This window comes from Pteropus medius, unplaced genomic scaffold (genome assembly GCF_902729225.1).
Source record: "Pteropus medius unplaced genomic scaffold, Ma_sr-lr_union100, whole genome shotgun sequence".
In the NCBI taxonomy this organism is placed as follows: domain Eukaryota; kingdom Metazoa; phylum Chordata; class Mammalia; order Chiroptera; family Pteropodidae; genus Pteropus; species Pteropus medius.
In genome coordinates, this window is record NW_024349796.1 from 1,498,178 (window position 1) to 1,518,403 (window position 20,226).

Below are 20,226 nucleotides of genomic sequence, written 5' to 3' on the forward strand. Positions count from 1 at the left end.
TCCAGGTTTACTACATCTACGGCATCCCCTGAATAGCTAGTCTAAAGCTGATCACGAAAAGACAGTGAGGTTAGTGTGGCATGGCTTTTCCTCGGAGAAGCCTTGCTGTGGCTCCTACGTTTGTTTTTTCCTTTTCTGTGAGGGCTCACAGTTCCCTGCATAATAAACAGGTGTGGGCTTTTACCATCAGTCAAAATCAAGTTTGCTGATCTATATATCCCTTTTTTAAAATCTATACATTTTTAAATTTGAGGAACCATCTTCCTGTCTCTAGTATTTTGGTGCCCCCAGCCGTTTTTACTGACTTCTTAGAGTAATAAGCATTTACTGCTATGTGAGTGGAAGCTGTTGAACTAATTTCAAACTCTTTAGTGCTCTATGTCCTTGTCATCTCTGGCTGTAGCCTTTTGTATTGTTTCATCTTATTTATTCTAATACCATAGAATATAGTTGCTGCACAGCGGTCTTCCAGGGCCCCACGAGTAGGTAGTAAGAGTCAGCTACAGCACAGATTACTTCGGACTACATGACAGTCACATGTACCTCATATGCACACCACGTAGATGGTGTGTATAAATAGCTACTGGTTCTACTGGAACATTTTTTAAATCAAACATTAAATTATACATGTACATGTTCATTGCCTTAAAATTGTTTTTTGTTTGTTTGTTTATTTTACAGTCCCTTGGCGTAAAGAGTATATAGCCTTACAGAGTTGATAGTTTCCTGAAATTTTGGTTTGGGTAATTTTACATAAAATCATACAAATGATTGACAGTAAATCTTAGCTAATTTGTGAAATTGTAAAGTACAGTTAAGGAAATTTTTTTTTAAGTTACCCTTGGATTTTCTTTTCTGATGCATAGTTAAAAAAAAACAAGACTTCATCCTTAGAACAATGGAACATGAACTGTACAGAAACAAAGGTTTATTAATAATTTTGTTTTTAGAAGAACTGTCAGAAGATGATCTGTTGAGTCAATATTCTCTTTCATTTACAAAGAAGACCAAGAAAAATGGTTGTGAAGGTACCGAATCACTGAACTCTTCCAAAATATTTATTCCTGGCCCGGTAGATGGAATTACTATTAAAAAAAGCTTAAGCACACCGCCTACAACAAGAAATAAATTTGCAGCATTTTTACAGAGAAAAAATGAAGAAAGTGGAGCAGTTGTGGTGCCAGGGACCAGAAGCAGGTACGTTATACTGATAGAATGTTGTTTGTCTGTCGTGTTATATACGCTATGGACATGTATTTTAATTGACTTAACATTTAATCTAGTGGGGGCAGGTGTAGGGCCTGGCTTGATCCAATTACAGGTTTTATCATGCATTGCCTTAGTTCAGACCTAAATGCACAGCTTTTCCCTCGAGCTTCTGTCACTTTTATAATCTCTGTAGAACCAAAATAAGAATTGTAGACTGTATTACATTTTGAATTAGAAAAATTCTGTCATTTTTGGGAGGACTTTTTTGTTTCCACTTTTTTCAGCTTTTTAAGAGCTAAATACCATTTGGCAAAGTATTGCCAGAAATGTATTTAAATACAGATGACTGTAAGAGTTCTAATATTGAGAACTTGATGCAATACTAGGTGTTGGGTTACAAAAATGAGAGGCGTGGTTTTTATTCTTGAGAAGCTTGTAGTGTAATTGGAAAAACAGGCCCATAAACAAAAACTTTTCATGCAGTGTGTTAAGCACAATGATAAAAGCCTGCATGAGGTGTTTTGAGGGCCTTAAAGGGGCGTCTAATGCTGAGGCAGTGGTTGGAGAGGTGAGAGGGAACAGCCGAGTGTAGGTGCCGTTACTTCGGCTCAGATGACTCGTGGAGTGAAACGGACCAAGAATGCGTCTCGTGCCTTCCCACAGTCGAACAGTGGGGCAGAGGGTGGCGCCAAGCGACAGCATGGGGCATGGAGCTGCGCTTGCCGTGATCGCAGCCATTGTCACTGCTGCTGAAAGGCATCTGGAAAAGGTCGATGAGGGAGCAGAAATAAGCAGGCCAGTTCGTGGAAGGCTGGTAAAGCAAGCTGAGAAACTGTTAGCTTTTAGAGGTGATGTTCCAGAAATATTTAAAGGGTTTTAATCACAGGAGGGATATGACTCGATTCTTGGTTTAAATAGACCACTCTGAGCACACTGAAGAATGGGTTTACAGGGCTAGAGTGGAGCAGGAAGATCGGTTAGGCCCTTGCCATAGTCCCTGCGGGTGGTGATGAGTTTGAAGAGCCAGTATAACCTCAGGTTTAGGAATTTGGACCCTGGAGTCAGAGCACCTGAATCTGAATCCTCTCCTGTTTACTCATGAGATGTTCGATTTGGGCAAGTAACTTCTGGGTGCTTTGGTTTTCTCTTTTTAAAAAATGGGCTAACAACTTAAACAACCTGAGAGTCTTTGAGGGGATTAAATTATTACTATAAATAAACTGCCTGAAACCGTGCCTGTTGACAAACATCAACGAAAGGCTCTTGTTTTATTGTCTGGATGGTGCTACCATGACCTAGAAACAGGAAATTCAAGTGTCAGAAGTTATTTCGGCATGATACACTACTAAAAAGGAGAAAATTTATCAGCCCTGTATTCTGCCAAAAGATTTAAGATGAATATTTTTTTATGTTTCGACTTTAGCAAACCAGGCTGCATCCACTTCTGTCTAACGATGATGGTAGTGGTTGGCAATGACGGAATGAACCTCCGGTGATCCCTAGACCTTGCTGTGGGTGATATTAACACCTTTCTCCCATCAAGTCTTCTCAAGGAGGCATTCACAGTACAATTAAATGATCGTTTTGGTGCTTCCTTTGCTAGTCTCCCTCATTAAAGGTGCTTATTAAGTAGTGGAATGATGAAAAGTAGACTGCAGAAGATGGAAAAGATGGTTCTGGATGATATATGCTGATAAGTTTTAGAAAATTGACTTTTCACTTGGAGAAATTTTTGGAACTTATATTTAATTTTACATTTGGGTGAAACTAGAATTTCCCTTTTCTGCCTCTGAGCGTTTAACTCTTTGGAGACAACAGAAGAGAATCATGTTTGTGTGTCTCTGCAGGACTTGTCTTTTAGCCATTGTAGAAGCTTAATGGAATCTCCATGTGAAGCTGTACATAGTCTCTTCATATAGTTCAGTTAGGTGTTTCACTGATACGTTGTTCAGAGAGTGCGTTAAATGCTTGGAGAAATCATCTTTTTCTCTATCCGCTGTTTCCTGTGAAATAATGGGAGTAACTTTTCTGATCTGGATTATATAGCAACATCTATTAATAACTAGATAATATTAAATTAGTTTTCTTAGCCGATTTTCAAAATTCTTTTATATATTCTCTTATTCCTTACAACAACATTAGGAGATATTCAGGGTTGGTGTTCTTATTTGGGGGAGAGAAATCGAGGCTCAGAGAGATTAAGAAACTCTCCCAGGGCTGTATGGTTAGTGTTGGTGACAGGAGCATCCCCAGTCACTGCTGACGTGCTGGAGAGGAAGGAGCAGCCCGCTTGGTAAGCCTGGACTTGAGTTCTCACTGTCATCTAATTAGCTGCGTGATCGTTCACCTACCGTTTAACTTCTTGAGCCTGTTTCTTTGTAAACTATGGGTGATCAGATACATAAGGCTGTTCCTAGACTAGTAGAAGTTACGTACATCAAGCACCCGGCACAGTGCCCGGCATGAATGTATATGCAGAGTTCCTTGCCGTCCCGTTCTTTATGACGCAACAGGAGGTATTAAATATGTACAGGTTCATCTCCAGCCTGTCTGCTTTTGGACATCTGTTTTAAATCTTCTTTATCTTCATTATAGAGATACTTTAGAAACATGCCATTTTATCTTTTGACATCTAGAAATATCAATATCAGTGAAGTAATACTATAGGCTAATTGGGAAGAAGCAGCCATGAACTGGGAGGGGTTCTGGGTTTTAATTCTGTTCTCTAGCTTATTAATTTTATAATCTTGGGCTCTGTCACTTCTCTTTACCCTTGAAATAATACATGGAGGAATATTTGGATATCACAAGGACTATCGTTCACTTAAAAATGAATCGTGATTTAAAATAGGAGCTGATGTTGTCTGCTCCGTGAAAAAACCTCCTAAGACTTTCCTTCCATGTGCCGCTTCCTCCTGACCCTGAACCCACACACCTCCGCCAGGAATTTGATGAAAGGATCGAGAGAGAGGATTTTTACTCTCCAGCATATTTAGTAAATGTTCTGGACTTGAACTTTAGTAAATCTTGGACTTGAATTCAATAATGCTTATTGAGGAGGTAAATTCTCTTTTGGTTTCATATTTATCTGATCATGTACTCTAGAATTTCCTTTTTAAACCTAAAAACTTCTTGAATACATCTTCTCCAATAATGATACTGATCTTTTTTTCTTCGTATTAGAATATTTTAAGTGATTTTCAAAAGCTGCTATGCTGGTTAAATAATACCTCTTTAGTAATATAGAATTTAATGCTTTATTTGAAAGTTTTAATCTCAGTATTTAAAATAGTGGACGTTTATAAGATATATAAAAAACTGTTAGAATACTACTACAAGTTCCCAGATGGTTTGCTACTAGGAATTAAGCTAGGATGAGGGGTAAATGGCTTTTTTTTTTTTTTTCATTTTGCTTTCTACAAAATATAAGACAACCCTTTCTGTCACTTATTTCTATATCTTTTCATGTATTTATTTGGTTATCAGCCATGTGTTAGCCATTATTTTAGGTACTTTGGAGGATACAAAGGTGTGGGACAGTACCTATCCTCAAGGAACTTAGAGTCAGTTTGGGAGTTAAAAAGCTTAGGAGGAAGACTGTATGATAATTAAGTATAGACAAAATGCACAAGCACCAAATACATGTATAGTTAGATGACTGCTTTTAGAAAACCCTAAAATTTCTTTGTATAAATTTCTAAATTTGTGAATGTTGGCATAATCAAAATTGAACTTTCAAGATCTACCTTGCCTTTATGAAATTATGTATTTATGAGACTTTTTAAAGAAACTGGGCCATATTCTGAATCTTACCACCTTGTGAGAAAACTCTAAAATACTTGAGCATTCTTTGTTTGTTTGTTTTTTCTGTTAGGTTTTTTTGCAATTCTCTGGATTCTATGGACTGTGTATCAAAGAAAGCAGAAAACCAGCCTTTAGATGAAACTGCTGTCACAGATAAGGAGTCCACTCCAAATGAAGCAGATTGTCTAGATGGCAAGAAGCTGATTGATGAGAATGTAGCAGATTGTCTAGATGGCAAGAAGCTGATTGATGAGAATGTAGCACATAATTCAAGTGATCAGATTCCAGAGACTGTACCTGTGGTTGCCGATGACGACTCTCAGGCTTTTACGACCAGCAAATCCAGCAAATTCACGAGGACCATTTCACCACCCACTTTGGGAACCCTAAGAAGTTGTTTCAGTTGGCCTGGAAGTCTTGGAGAATTTTCAAGAACTCCGAGCCTCTCCCCAAGCACTGCATTGCAGCAGTTCCGTAGGAAGGGTGACTCCCCCAGCTCTCAGGAGGTATCTGATGTATCTCAGGTGAAGAGTGATGGGTCAGGTGATGAAGCTCATCCCTTACACAAAGTGGATTTGTCTTCACAGTCTCAGGAAAACATAGAATTATCACCATGCAACTTAAATGCATCAAAACTTTCTCAGCCTTGTAATAAGGATTCTGATTCAGAGGTAAGTCATACTATGAAGCCTTTGTTTTCAAATTCACGTATAAAGGAAAATAAGATGTTTATCATTGTAAAGGAAAATAAGATGTTTATCATATAATTGAGAAAAATTTGCTTACTTTATGTAAATAATTGGCTGTCTTAATGTTTCATTCTAGATCTTAGAAAGTTCACATTTTATTCATCTGAAGTACTTCTCTGTATCTTTTGTCTTGTACATTTAACCTAACTTTATTTCTTGAATCACTAAATGTTCCATTGATAGGTATCTCAAGTTGTGGAACAGGTAAGACCTAAGCAGAATGATAAGCTGTGAAATAAAAAGTTATTATAAATTTCATATTTAAATCTTTAGTATTCTCTTGCATTGAGATAGCATTTGCAACCTTGTAAGGAAATGGCCGTTAATGTAAGTGTCGTCCATCTTACATTTTAGTGCTTCAGAAATGTATTTTCATTTACTTTTATTGCTAAACTTTCCCTTTATAACAAAATAAAATAGTAATACAAGTAATTCTATGTTATTTTGTTTTAAATTAATAAAAGCATCCTAATCCTTTTTTATTTATAAAATATTTTTATTCTGACTTAAACTCCCAAATAAGTACTGTTCATAAGACCCAGTGACATTATATCTTTTGATGACATAGTGGCATAGTAGCTTTTTTAAAATCTGAGTTCTCTCAGATTTACCAATGTAACATCATTTTATATCTACCAACTGCAGTTACCAAGTTGTAAGAACAACTCTGTGATATTTTACAGAATTTTGATGTCTGATAATCTTGAATATTGGGCAGCATCTAATAAATCAGTATAACTTATATTTATCAAAAGGAAGATATTTTATTCAAGTTCTCAAAGGAAATGAGTTGCACTCGAACTGAGAAGCCAAGTCAGATGCATGTAAACACATCGCTTTCACTTGGATAAAGCTGAGATCAGTTAATACATTCAAATCCAACGTCTGTTCCCTGAGGTGTTTTAAGTCGTAGAGTACGCTCGACCGCGTCCGTGGTGCCCTTTGAGGCTTGGCTTTGCTTTTTGCTTTCACTCTCTGCCATCGGTTCGTGCGCACTGGTCTGCAGGGCTCCTTCGGTTCGTGCGCACTGGTCTGCAGGGCTCCTTCGGTTCGTGCGCACTGGTCTGCAGGGCTCCTTCGGTTCGTGCGCACTGGTCTGCAGGGCTCTTTCGTGCGCACTGGTCTGCAGGGCTCTTTCTGCTTCTTCCCATGCGCGCCTCCGTTTCAGTGTCGTCTTTCTTATCTTTCACTTCCTGTTGCATCTTCTCAGCACCGTTTGGGTGTCAACACAGTTGCTGCTTCTTGAACATCTTTCATAAAAACATCATCATCTATTTGTGAGGATACTTTTAAGTCTGCTGAGCTCCTTTGGGACGTTCTTTTTCCTTTTTCCAGCAGATATCTTCCTGTTTAACTTTTTCAGCATTTAGCCGTGTTTTACTGAGAAGCCTTACCAGCGCACAGGCCGTGGACTAGTCATGCTGACAGAATTCCACACTTCTCTCTTCCGGGCTAACCATTTTTTGTACTAATCAGTTATAGAAACATGAATCCTCTCCCCTCACCAAAAAGAGCAAACTAAAAAGCATTCAATAAGTCATCTCTTGCCTCCAGATGTAGTAAATTCCTGTTAGGATAAATTATTCTCAAAGAACTGTGACACTAACAGTTAACATAAAAACTATATAATCTGTCTTCAGAAAATGTTTCAGAAGCCACAGTGCATTGGGGCTTCATTTTGAATATCAGTTTTTACTGTATGGTTCTGAAGAAAATTTTTCTTTATTGGACAGTTCCATTGGTGGTTCACTGTGAAATGCATACACCATATGTTCTGTGGGTTTTGAGTTCATTGACCCTCTCTGAGGTGAATTAATTTTAGGATCTTATTCATGGTCTTTAAGAAATGGTTTAGCCCAGGGTCATCACTATTGTTAGCTATGAGTAAAGAATATTAGAGTTTCTATAAGTCACAATCCAAGTTAATAGAGTATTTTTTTTAAATATATAATACTGTGTAGAATCCCAAGATAAATATTAAAAAAATATACTGAAAAATACAGAAATGTAAAATCTTCTAAATGTCCATTCATTGTCTTTTTTATTTAACCGTGGTGAGAATCCAGATTATTCCCTCTGTAGACAAGTCTTACATGATGGATTGGGGTGTAGAGGGAAGGTCTTAAAGTCATAGCTAAAGGTAACTGCATCCGATACAGTACTGCTCTACTTCTTGAAAGTAGTCGCCTTTTTTCTCTTTAATGTTGAACACCATTACACGATTAAGAGATGTAGGACTATACCAGCTCAACTTTTTGTAGCTAGTAATTTATAAAAACTTAGCCACGCTTGCAGTGATATTATAGCAGACTTGTCTTATCTGAGTTAGCCTTTTGGCAGCTCCTGAAACTATTCAGAAAAGCCTTCCATTTTCATGTATACTTATAGAATTCTCCAGCTGAAAAATCTTTCTAGTTTCTTCAATTTAACTTGAAGCGAAACTGGCAAATCTCATTCTTTTTACATGAGATATATTTTCTTTTATTCTATTCCAAGCTTTGTATACTTTCTTTTCTGAGAAATTAACATTTTTTTACATCGATCTTCTCATTGTACTCATTTTACATTTTGTCGAATACTTGTTAATTGTCATTAAAATTTCATAGTATAAAATCTAATTTTATTTTATTTTTTGATCTGGTGGATCTAGGAATCTGATTATAATTTTAAGTCACTTGATAATCAAGGTAATCAGAAATCCAAGCTACATTTATCTCATTCTTTGAAAAAAGACACACTCCTAAGGAACAAGGTAAAACATTTATTTTTTTTTTTCATTTCAGAAGCCATTCATTCTTATTACTAGAAAATGACAAGTATAAGCAAAATTAAAAATTAAAATGCTTATATTTTTATTTACACAAAAATGTCTACTTTCAATCCTTCTAGGACCATGTTTGTGTGTGATTGTAGGTGTTTAAGTTGTGAAACCTGCTATTTTCTCTTTCAGTATAAAGATCTTTTCCCATCTATTTATTTAGTATTACTTATAATGACTATACAGACATGTGCTGCTTCACAGTGGGGATGCGTAGTGTGACATGCGTCATCAGGTAGTTTTGTCGTCGTGCAAACATAGAGGCACTCACACAGATCTAGGTGGTACAGCCTATTGCACACCTAGGCTACGTGGTCTGGCCTATTGCTTGTAGGCTACAAACCTGTACAGCACGTTACTGCACAAAACACGAGATTAAATCAAGCACAAGAGAAATGATGCGATCAAGAGACGCAGTAAACAGATATATGAGGCTGCTGCCAGCGTGACACAGCATACCGTTTACAGCAATTTTTTTAATAACAAAGAGGACACTCTAAAATAACAAAAATTACAGTACAATGAATATATAAACTAGTAACATAAGCATTCATTATCATCATCAAGTGTTATGTACTGTACATATTGTATGTGCTATACTTTACTTGACTGCCAGCGTAGTAGGTTTGTTCACACCAGCATCATCACAAGCACATGAGTAATGCCTTGTGCTATGATGTCACTATGCAATAGGAATTTTAGCTTCATTATAATCTTAGGGAACACTGTCATATATACAATCTATTGGTGACCAAAATGTAGTTATATGACACATGACTATAATATGCCATTGCATGGGTTTAGCTAATCCTCTTATGTTCGTCTTTTACCGTAAAAATTTTTTGCTTTAGCAAACAGTACTGCAGCCAGTATCTTGTGGGTAAATATTTGAGTACATATTCTTGATTATTTCACAGGGATGAATTTCATGGGGTGGGATTACCAGTCCGAAGGAATGTATGATTTAAAGCTTTAATGTATGTCCCCAAAAGGCCTTCTAGCCTTTTTCTTTTACATCAAAATTTATAAATAGTCATGTGACTGCATAGTGAAAGTTCATAAGTTAAAGTATATTTTATATAATAAGTGTTCTCGCCCATCAATATGAAAACACTATTTCCTAACTTAATGGGCAAGGGTTATGAACAGAGATCACAAAAGAAAAAGTGCAAATGTTTGATTAATGTAGAAAACTGTGTTCAACATCATTAGTAATCAAATAATGCAAATTGACATAGTAAAAGTTAATTTATTATCTCAGATTTCTAAAATATGTTTTTGATTGTACTCATTTTTATAAAAGTACAGTGAGATGAATAATCACATAATGGTAGAGCATGCGAATTGCTCTACTATTCTGAAAAGCAATTTGAAAGAGTTCAAATAATTCAATCCAGTATGTGCATTCTAGAACTTGAGCCTAAGGAAACAATGAGAGTTTTAAGTACAAGAACATTTACTCCTGCATTGGTTACAATAGTGAAAAATTGGAAATAATTTTAGTAAAAATAAAAGTGAATTCTTAAATACATTTTTGTTTTTGGATCTTGGTAGGAATAAAGGTGAATTTTTTTTCTTTGTTTCCTCATGTTTTTCTGTAGTGAACATAAATTATTTTTCTTATGTTTTTTTAAAAGCATAAAAACTTTTTTAAAATTTAAATAAGTAGTCTGCATATCCATTTCAAAGAAGATCCCCATCTCATATTATATAAATATAAATCCCAAATATATTAAAGATACAAATGTAAAATAGTAAACATAGATTGTTTTTAAATCTTTGAGTTAGAAAAGCTTTTCAAACGTATCCTGTCTTGGAAAAATGTCCATATTATTTTTAAATGAAAAGGAAAACATGTTATTAAACATGTTTATATATAACATGTTATGTATATATAACATGGTGTTTTTGTTTGCCTTAATACTTGAAAATGCTCATGCACATAGGTCTGTGCTTGAATAATTATAGTAAAAAGTCTGGAAAGATATCAAAATTATTTCTAGTGATGGATAGGACCAGAGATAAAGAAAATACTTTCCCAAAAAGTTATGTCTAGACAGCTGAAGCATCACCTTTTTAGTATTATTCTTGCTGTCAGAATTTGACAGCGTTTTAACTGTCACTTCTGTTTTAATGAAAACTCTCCAGATGAACTTTCTCCTTTGCTCCCCAATATTTATCCTCTTTTTTACCTCTAACCAGTTCATCTCAGAACATTTTTATGTTACATAAAATTATATTATTCTCTTTCTCATTTAGTTTCAAAATCTTAGGATTGTCCTTATTCTTTATAACTACAAACCATCTCAGTCCTCTTTCTGAAGGGAGTAAAGTGAAACAACCAAGCGTCTGTACCTATACAATTCCAGTGTTTCTTTCTTTGTCTTCTTTTTTGCTCTCTCCCTTTTTCCTGTCACCAACACCCTAATTCAGGATTTCATCTTGCATGTGTGAACCTCTTCATTTTTTATGTACCATCTGCCAGATTCGTCAATTTTAAAGCCTTGTTTTAATATACCTCATTGTTACTGTTCTAAAAAAAAACACTTTAATGGCCCACTGTTTCATACAAGAATCAACCCTTCAGTAGAAATCTGTTTAAGTAAATTATGGCACATTTATACAGTGAAAGAACAGGCAACCTACACAAAACAATTCAGTTCTATGTGCGAAATGGAAAAATCTCCAAGATACATTGTTAAGTAGAATTAAGATGCATTAAGAGAAAAGTGAAGCACACAGCAGTGTATTACTATGCTAGGCGCATGTGTGTGTGCAGCAGTCCATCCTTATCCACGGTTTCACTTTCTGCAGTTTCAATTACCCTTCGTCAACCATGGTCTGAGAATATTAAATGGAAAATTACAGAAATAAACAATTCATAAGTTTTAAATTGCGTCCCGTGTTCTGAGTAGCATGATGAAATCTCATGCCACCCACTCCATTGCCTGGGACGTGAATCCTCCCTTTGCCCAGTATATTCACATTATATATTCTACCCACCTGTTAGTCACTTAGTAGCCATCTCACTGTCATGGTCTAGCTTGTGTTCAAGTGACCCTTATTTTAATAATGACCCCCAGAGCACAAGAGTAACTATTCTTCTACTACAATTCAGATATGCCAAAGAGAAGCTGTAAAGTGCTTCTTTTAAGTGAAAAGTTGAAAGTTCTTGGCTTGATGAGGAAAGAAAAAATTGTATGCAGAGGTTGCTAAGTATAGTAGGAACAAATCTTCTATCCATGAAAACGTGAAGAAGGAAAAGGAAGGCTAGTTTTGCTGTCACACCTCATACTGCGAAAGTTATGGCCACGGGCATGTTCAGTGCTTAGTTCAGATGAAAAAGCATTAGACTTCCTCATCGGTATGTGTGTATGTGCAGGTTCAGTACTGCCCGTGGTTTCCGGCATCTGGCAGGGAGCGGGTACTGACTGTGAATGGATTCAGACAGTGATAGCCTAGAGGGAGTAAGGAAACCACTTTCCTCTCTGGTTTCTAACTCTTGAATTTAGTGCCACATACATATATTACCTGTTAAAATTGTAATTTTTGTAGTAGATGTTTATAAGTAGCACATTTTTACACATTGCTTACAGGTTATTTTTCTGTTCCAGAGTATAAAGAATAGTTTGTAATTAACTGAAAGTAATTGTTTTAACAGAATAGTATTAAAACAGGCATTTTAACCTTCAGGTACCTGGGCTATATAAATCTAATTCTATAGACAATCTTTCTACAACCAAGATCAAACCTCTAGCACCTGCCAGAGTCAGTGGACTGAGCAAGAAGCCAGCAAGCGTGCCGAAGAGAAAGCATCATAATGCTGAGAACGAGCCAGGATTACAAATAAAAATCAATGAGCTCTGGAAAAATTTTGGATTTAAAAAGTGAGTTGCCTTGTTACTTATTCTAAAGTAAGATACATTATTTGTTTCTGTAATTTCGATCTTTCTCCCAATTATTTCTATTTCCATATGAATTATTTTCTTTTTGAGAACTATACTCCTGTCTCCATTTGCCGACTCGTAAGTGTATTTAACTTCAGTTTCTATACCCTCCTTTAGCAAAGAGATGGCAAACTGAAAAAGCTCAGGTCTCAGTCTGGCTCTTGGGGTCTCTGTTGTTTAGCAAATTAATTTTCCCGGACTTAAGTGTCTCGGCTTCCTTATCTCAGGATTGTAATGAGAATAAAGTCGTTTTAGATATGGGGGTTTGGAAGTAATGCTGTCTCATACTGCTGGATTTAAAGCAATTTGTTTCCCTGAATTATCACATCTAAAATAGGGAAAAGTACTGAGTTTAGATGATGAATTTGCGAGATTTCCAATCTTTGTGGCAAACATTGTTTTAAATGGATTGATTGACCCTCTATATATCTACATTTTTTGAACCACAATACTTCCTTCCGTTAGACTACAAAATTAGCTATAGAGTAGCATCAATTTATAATTAAATTATTTTCTTGTTCTTAATAAAGCAAATGTGCTAAGAATAAAAGTAAAAAACAGAAAAATTACATGAGTGTGATAGGATTAAACATGACCTACAGAAATGTCACAATCAGATGAAATGATGAGTGAGAGCCCTTTGTGAATAAATAAACCCTGGGCAATTATTTTTTTATTTTACGTTGTGTAAAGTATAGGATTAAACCATATAGCAGCAGTTCTCAAACTTTTTGCCTTCAGGAACTCTTTATACTCTTAAAAATTATTGAAGGCCCAAAATACTTTGGGGTCTGTGTGTTATATTTGACAACATTTAACCAACTTAGAAATGAAAGTGGACACTTTAAAAATATTTACTTTTAAACAATAATCCCATTAAATATTAAAATCAATAGTATGTTTTTATCAAAAAATAGCTGTTTTCCACAACCATAAAAAGTAAGAAGTATGACATGGTTTTACTTTTTTGCAAATTTTTACTGTCTGGTTTAATAGAACTGAGCTGAGTTCTTATATCTGCTTCTGTGTTTGATCCATTATGATATGTTGTTTTAGTCGAAGTATATGAAGAAATCTGTTCCCACACATGTTTGTAGTTTGAAAATGTATATTTTAATAGCCTTTTTATTTAATCGTAAAGTTTTTTCTTTGGTATCGTATTAAGATTCAACAAGCAGTAGCTTTTTACGGTTAGTTGCAATGTAGAATATGAAACCCTATGAATTGACTTTTCCCACTCTGTTACACGACGGTCATTGGTCCACAATGCATCTTTTACTCGTGTGTGATTTTGTAACATCGCGATTGGTCATTTGGAGAATGGGCCTATCTTTCAAATAGTGACACATTTCATTATACAGTATTAAAAAAAGCACCAAAGTCTGAGCAGTAGGAAGCTGTCAAGTGACAGATAGGTTTTCCAAAATTCTGATTTTCACTTGAAAGTTTGAATTTTATCATTGCCAACTGTTAATTGCTTTCTTTGTTCATTTTATTTATTTTTGTTTTTTAATTAATTTTTTTAATTGAAGAAATGATTAAAAATGTTTTTCTTTGTTCATTTTAGAGAATCCCTTTGCCAAACACCTAAAGTTGAATAGCCATAGTGTTACATGTGCTTTTACTCTAGATAATCATGCTTCTGTATGCGACCAAAGTCAGTATCCAACAGAAGTGCATTGTGTGTGGTTCTTTTTTGTCACCGAATATTAAGAAACTGAGGGAGTTAAGATTTAGTGAAATTAATGGTTTTTACTACTTCATCAAGAATGTTCTTAAGTGAGACTAGCTTTTTATTTTTATGTCTAAGTACGTGGAGGTGGAGAATACAAGTACCCCCTTCCAAAGAAACAAACAAAACCCACAGGGAGAGTAAAAGACAGGGCTTCAGACATTTGTTCATGCTTCACTTAGGTTGGTTCTTAGCCAGACTGGAGAAGGACACTAAGGAGAAAAGAACTAAAATTTGTTCATTAGCATCATTCTGCCTTAGCCAGTATATATTCGATAGTGACCTGGCACCTACTCTGAAAGGTAATTTAGAAAACAGGAAGAGACACTTCGAAGCAAAACTCAAATTTTACTGGGCATCCTCAGAGGAGAACCTGAATGTGCACATAATGAATTGAGGCAAATTATACAATAAAGGGCCTTGTCCTCTTTATATACCTCTATTTTACCCAGGTAGCTTGTTTTCTAATAATCACTACCCTAAAAGCACCAAATTCATTTTATTCTATTCTATTTCGCAGAGATTCTGAAAAGCTTCCTTCCTGTAAGAAACCAGATCCCCTGTCTCCGGTCAAAGATAATATCCAGCTCACTCCAGAAACAGAAGAAGACATATTTAACAAACCCGGATGCGCGCATGTTCAGAGAGCAGTACTCCAGTAAACACGGGCAGCTGGGAGGCGCTCACCTGCGGAGACTTCTGTCCATTTGAAGTCCGGTTTGGCCGTGAGGCAGTTACCAGTCTGAAAGATTTGTTCTTGGATTTATGCCGTTTTTTTAAACAGTACATTTTGTATATTAACTGTGTAATCGTTTCTTACGTTTAGCTTTTTATATTTTCATAAGGAGCTAACTAGAGAAATCATTTTATTTTTGACCGTTTTGAGGAATTTTAATATTAATTGGGCAAGTCTCCTGGAATTTATAAAACTTTACTCAAAAGATTTCTGTAACATTGTCAAATATAAGGATGGTAGATGGAAAACCACACTCTGTAATCCTTTTATCCTAGGGGAAATCATTGTATTTCTTTAAATTTTTCCACCTGCCTTTCCTGTCTTTCAGGCTTGAATTGAAAATAAAGTTTCTGGGACAGGTGGGGGAGTTGGGAGCCTTAGAGACCATCGCACTACTGGGACAGAGCTCTGCTACCCCTAAAGAGTGGGGTGCAGACTGACGGTAAAAGGAAGTTGCTTTTAGCCTTGTGTGAAAGGAAGTACTTCTTATATCACTAACATTCGTAAACTTCAAAATAGCCTTTTGGAAATATGTCTTTATTGAAGCATGAGCTAAAAGTTTCTTAACATATGTTTAAAACGAGTGACCTGGGTGTGATGTAAGATGCTAAAGTGGCAATGTCTATAATATGTATACTGTACAGAGAAATAGGCAGACACCTGGGAAGAGAACCAGCTGTGCACATGACGCTCTGAAGTAAGGCTGTGAAGATCCGACCTGCAGTACAGAACTATTATAGAAGATGAAGGGACCCAGAGTGTTTTAATTTTAAATGAGACTTAATAGAGGATTCTTGGATAAAGAGGTTGGAATGGAACAAAAAGAACATTGTAAGAAACAGCATAAAATTTTAAAAAGGAAAAAAAATAACCAATCTGGAAAAGACCAAATCCAAAGAACAGAAGCAAACAAGAATTTTCTGTGAATGTTTCCTGCTAGGGAACATTAAGAATGTTAATCAAACATTGTCAACAACTGTGTATCTTCTTACCTATTTAAAATGACAGAAAAGGAGTAAAACATACTATAAATCCATAAAGCTTAACAGAAGAAGAAGAGGCATCAGGCAAGGAGACAGGTGTATAAGTGCCAAGTGATAGAGCATAGGTCACTTCTGCAGTGGCAGGAGCCACAGGAGGTAGAAGTTCACATGGGTTCATTACCTGGAGATGTCATGCATGTTCCTCTAGAAGCAAGGCTGAAAATGGGATTGGCTGAAAGTATTTAAAATTAATATGGAAGAAGGAGACAATGGCAGCAGCACCATTTTTCAATCAATTCCTCACAACTGGATAGCAAATCAATAACCTATGAACATTACAACAAATGTAGGTTACAGGATGTCCTTAGATCCCACAATATACAGAGGTGAAGACAAGCCACCAACAGCTGCAAGAGCACAGGATGGCACTGGCATCTAGTCAGGAGCAGAGGGAAGGAACAGGACATCTAGTGGACGCGAGAAGGGAACTCAAGAATAGCCATCGAGGCACACAGCAGGCCACGTCAGAAACGGCGTTCGAAACAGGCTCTGCCCGCTCTGCTGGTGCGTGAGTGCGAGAGCCTGAAGGAACGTCTGGAGGGCTGAAGTGGTTGAGTCCGTTTGAACTATTGAAACCGATTTACCGAGGCTCGCTTCTAGGAAAGCGTCCCCCACAGAAGAGAAACTGCTGGGAGTGTAACCAAAATTAAGCTCGAGAGAAACAGTAGAGACGAAGGAAGAGAGGTTAAGACAGAAGGGGAAGAAAGAACGCTGCCGAGGAAGTTCAGCACAATACCGTTTATGAACACAAGAAACTTAAGTTCGAGAATCTCCCATGGGCCATGCTTCCTTCTCAGAGTTTTAAGAAAATTAATTTTACTTCAAAGGAAACTACAGAAAAAAATTATGTCAATCTCTTACATAGTTACTATAAGAAAAAAAAAAAAAGCAGAATAACATCTTTACAAATCACGAAAATCTACCAGAAATTTCCAAATTTCTGTTCGGTCAAAACTAGTTTGTTTGAAATTGTGCTAAAAGTTGTTAAAATGATACAGGTAAAGGAAATGTAGAATTGGAAAACCTCAGAAATAAGGTAAACTCAAGAAAGCATTAGAAATAAGTATTTCAGAAATGAAGACTGAACTAAATAGGTAAAAATCAAAAAATGGGACAAAAAAGACAAAGATTAGGAAGTGACAGATATTGAAGATCAGAATGGAATGTCCAATATACAGATAATCGGAGTTTGAGGAAAAAGACAACTATAATTTCGGAAAACTTTACTAATTTAAGATTTAAGATTATCTCTAAAGTGTACTCTCATACCTAAGATTATTGATCCAAGCAAGACCAGCCAACAGCAAGACAAAATAGCCAGAGAAATAGACCGATGGTAGGCATTAAACTTATAGTCGCTTCTACAATTAAAAATTAGAGTTAAGAGAGAAAGAGTATGGTATGCACTGCCTATATGTCCATGTGACAGGTAGTACAACAGGAAAGCATATCGGAAACTTTCTGTTAGCTGGTGGTAGTCCGATAGTTTTGTTATTTTAGGACTTGTGTGTATAAGGTGGATTAGAATAAATGAATATAGAATATTTTAACATCCCCAGTTTGAGAACCAGGATTCTTGGTGCGGGAAAAAGGAGATACAGTATACAGAAGAGGTTAATTACAAGTTCCTGTAATTATGAATTTGAATTGGAAATGCTAATAGAAACTTAAGAATATATAAAATATATGTGAATGTGCGTGCACTGTATATGTGTACATGTGCGCACTACATGTATATATGCACAGAAGAGACCTAGAAAAAAAGTGACTAATACTAAGGAGCATTCCTACTACTCAGCTTACGGTCTTAAAACACCATTTTTTTACTAAAAGAAACTAGAGCTTCTTGGAAAAATAGCCTGGCAGGAAGTGTAAAAGATAAGCCTGCAATATCTTTTAAAACAGTACCTGTCACTAGTATAGGCTGGTATATGATTTCAAAGTGATTTAGGGGCCTACTTGAAGAGCCTCCCTCTGCAAACACGGGAAAATTCAATCTTGAAAAAGGATAATTGCAATTTTAGGAAACCCATCATAAAAGTATTAGAGATAATCGGCCGCCTTCAGGGTGATAGAGTACCAACTCATCCAGAAAATAAAGGCGAAATATCAAGCATCTTCCTGTCTTTCCTCTGAACTGTACCACTGGGTAACCAAACAGCAGATGAAGAAGAAAAAGATCTTTTTAGTGTTCTAATAATGAAAAAGAAATGAGAGAACCTCACCATTTTACAACTCCAGTGGATTAGTGGATTTAGACTTTGAGCATCAGCTGCTGCTAATATCACAACAGTCGACAGACACCCAGACATGCTATGCCTTGAGGAAGGAAGCCAGCGCCCTCTACCGTCTCGCCAGTAGACGAGCTGCGTGTGATCCTTGGCATCTGCTGGCAAAGTGCAGGAGACAGGACAGGAACTCGTGAGCCTGTAGCACCAGGCTATGCTCTGCTCAGTCCAGAGTAAGTTACACGCTAAATGCCCTAGGATTTTCAACAGGTAGATTGTAAGGACAGGGACGGAGGGAAAGTCCATATTAAAAAATGACAAAACTAAACTGGATCATGTAGGAACGCATGCTTGGTGAAAATAGAGATATATAAAAAAGTGATTAGTAAAATTTAGGATAGTGGTTACTCTAGGGGAGGGGAGAGCACTGATTAGGACAAAGCACATGTCCTTCAGGGTATTCTGGGAGTGACTGGCGAAGGCTTCTTTGATGGCCTGGGTAGTGTATGCTATGACAGGGTTTGTCTTACTTAACTTAATAGCTTATTAAGCTACCCATGTCATAAAGTAAGCTATTAGCCTTATAATAACTTAAGCCATTTAGCTGTTTTGTGTGTTTCTTTTGTTTTCTGTTTTACAATAATTTTTTTATAATATTTTATCAAATTGAAGATGTAATTGATTGTGAGAAGCACCGTTATTTTATGTACCATCAAAAGAAAAAAATCCATTATATTGACACTCCATCAACTTTAAGACACATTTTTTTCAAAATGTGACAATGTGTACCTTAGGGTAGATGAAATGCAGCACTTAGACACCACAAATCCTGTACCTCATGCTCAAAATCAAGTACCCTCACTTCCCAAAGCCTTGAAGTTTACTCTCTGGACAGCTGGCACCAGACAGCCTCTGATCTTAAAGGACATGAAGCACAGCTGCGGAAAAGAAGGGGTAACGTGAAGATACTGGGGAGGGTGATGCCCGGGCCCATTTTCTTACATAGCTCCCAGTTGTCTCTCTTCTCCTTTGGGGATTCCAGTTGCACCGTGTTGGGCTGCTCACATCCCTCCACAGCTCTGAGTGCTGTTCACTTTCCATTCCGTTTTTTCAGTTCAGGTAATTTCTGTTGGCCCATTTTCAAATTTTCCAGTCTGTCATTGGCTCTTCCTCTCTGTTATTGTTTGTTTGTTTTCATTTCTAGTATTTCTATTTTACTCTTATAGTTTTTATTCCTCTACTGACATCCCCCCATCTGCTCTCACATATTATCCGCCTCTTCCACTAGAACATATTAACCATGACTATTTTAAATTCCTTTTCTACTATTCCCAACATCTGAGTTTGGTTCTGTATCTTATGTCTTTGGCACTGTTTTCTTTTTCCTTGTTTTTGCCTCATAGTTTTTGATTCAGTGCCATCTCCATTGATACACAACAGGAGTAACAAGTGGCTGATGTTCACGCCTGGAAGTGGACGTGCCGCTCCTCCCGCTAGCGGGTTAGAGGGGGCTGTTAGTAGAGCCTGGTCAGGAGTTTAACTGCGTTGGGTTTGTTGCTACGATTATAGGCGCACCACCCACTTCAGACTCCTCTGGTGTCACCCTGTGGTTGGGTGAGGGCTGTGGTGCCAGGATCGTTTGGCTACTGTTATTTTCTTCAGTGTTGCTGCTCTAACCCGTTTCCAGCCTTCCTCGTGCGCCTGTGGTTGGAAGTGCTCTCTCCCTGCCCGTGCCCCTCTCCAGCAGCTGGCTGCTGTTGCTTATAATTTGGTGTTAGTTTAATGACTAGAAGTAGCCGTGCGGGTAATGCTGTTATTAAAAGTGTCAATTATAATAAATTTTACAATCCACTACACAATGAAAGTGTTTTTCACCTTTGTTTCCCCCAGCAAGATCTAGCAGCATGCTCAGCATTACACATTCTTATTAAGTGACTTCTAGCTACCAGGCACCATACAG

At 36.8% G+C, this 20,226-nt stretch overlaps 1 protein-coding gene across 6 annotated transcripts in view; it reads left to right on the forward strand.

Annotated features, from left to right (window-relative positions):
• Positions 1-19,007, forward strand: part of EXO1 (exonuclease 1) — a 38,055-nt gene extending 19,048 nt beyond the window's left edge. For 3 of the 6 annotated variants that reach the window (XM_039883210.1, XM_039883215.1, XM_039883214.1), the window contains 5 exons: positions 867-1,197; positions 5,084-5,684; positions 8,413-8,514; positions 12,274-12,467; positions 14,780-19,007. In XM_039883210.1, the coding sequence (XP_039739144.1) occupies positions 867-1,197; positions 5,084-5,684; positions 8,413-8,514; positions 12,274-12,467; positions 14,780-14,921 (1,370 nt within the window). In that variant the 3' untranslated portion in view covers positions 14,922-19,007. The remainder of the gene's footprint in view (positions 1-866; positions 1,198-5,083; positions 5,685-8,412; positions 8,515-12,273; positions 12,468-14,779) is intronic. The other 3 variants (XM_039883212.1, XM_039883211.1, XM_039883213.1) reach the window with 3 other exon arrangements.
• Positions 19,008-20,226: the final 1,219 nt, after the last annotated feature.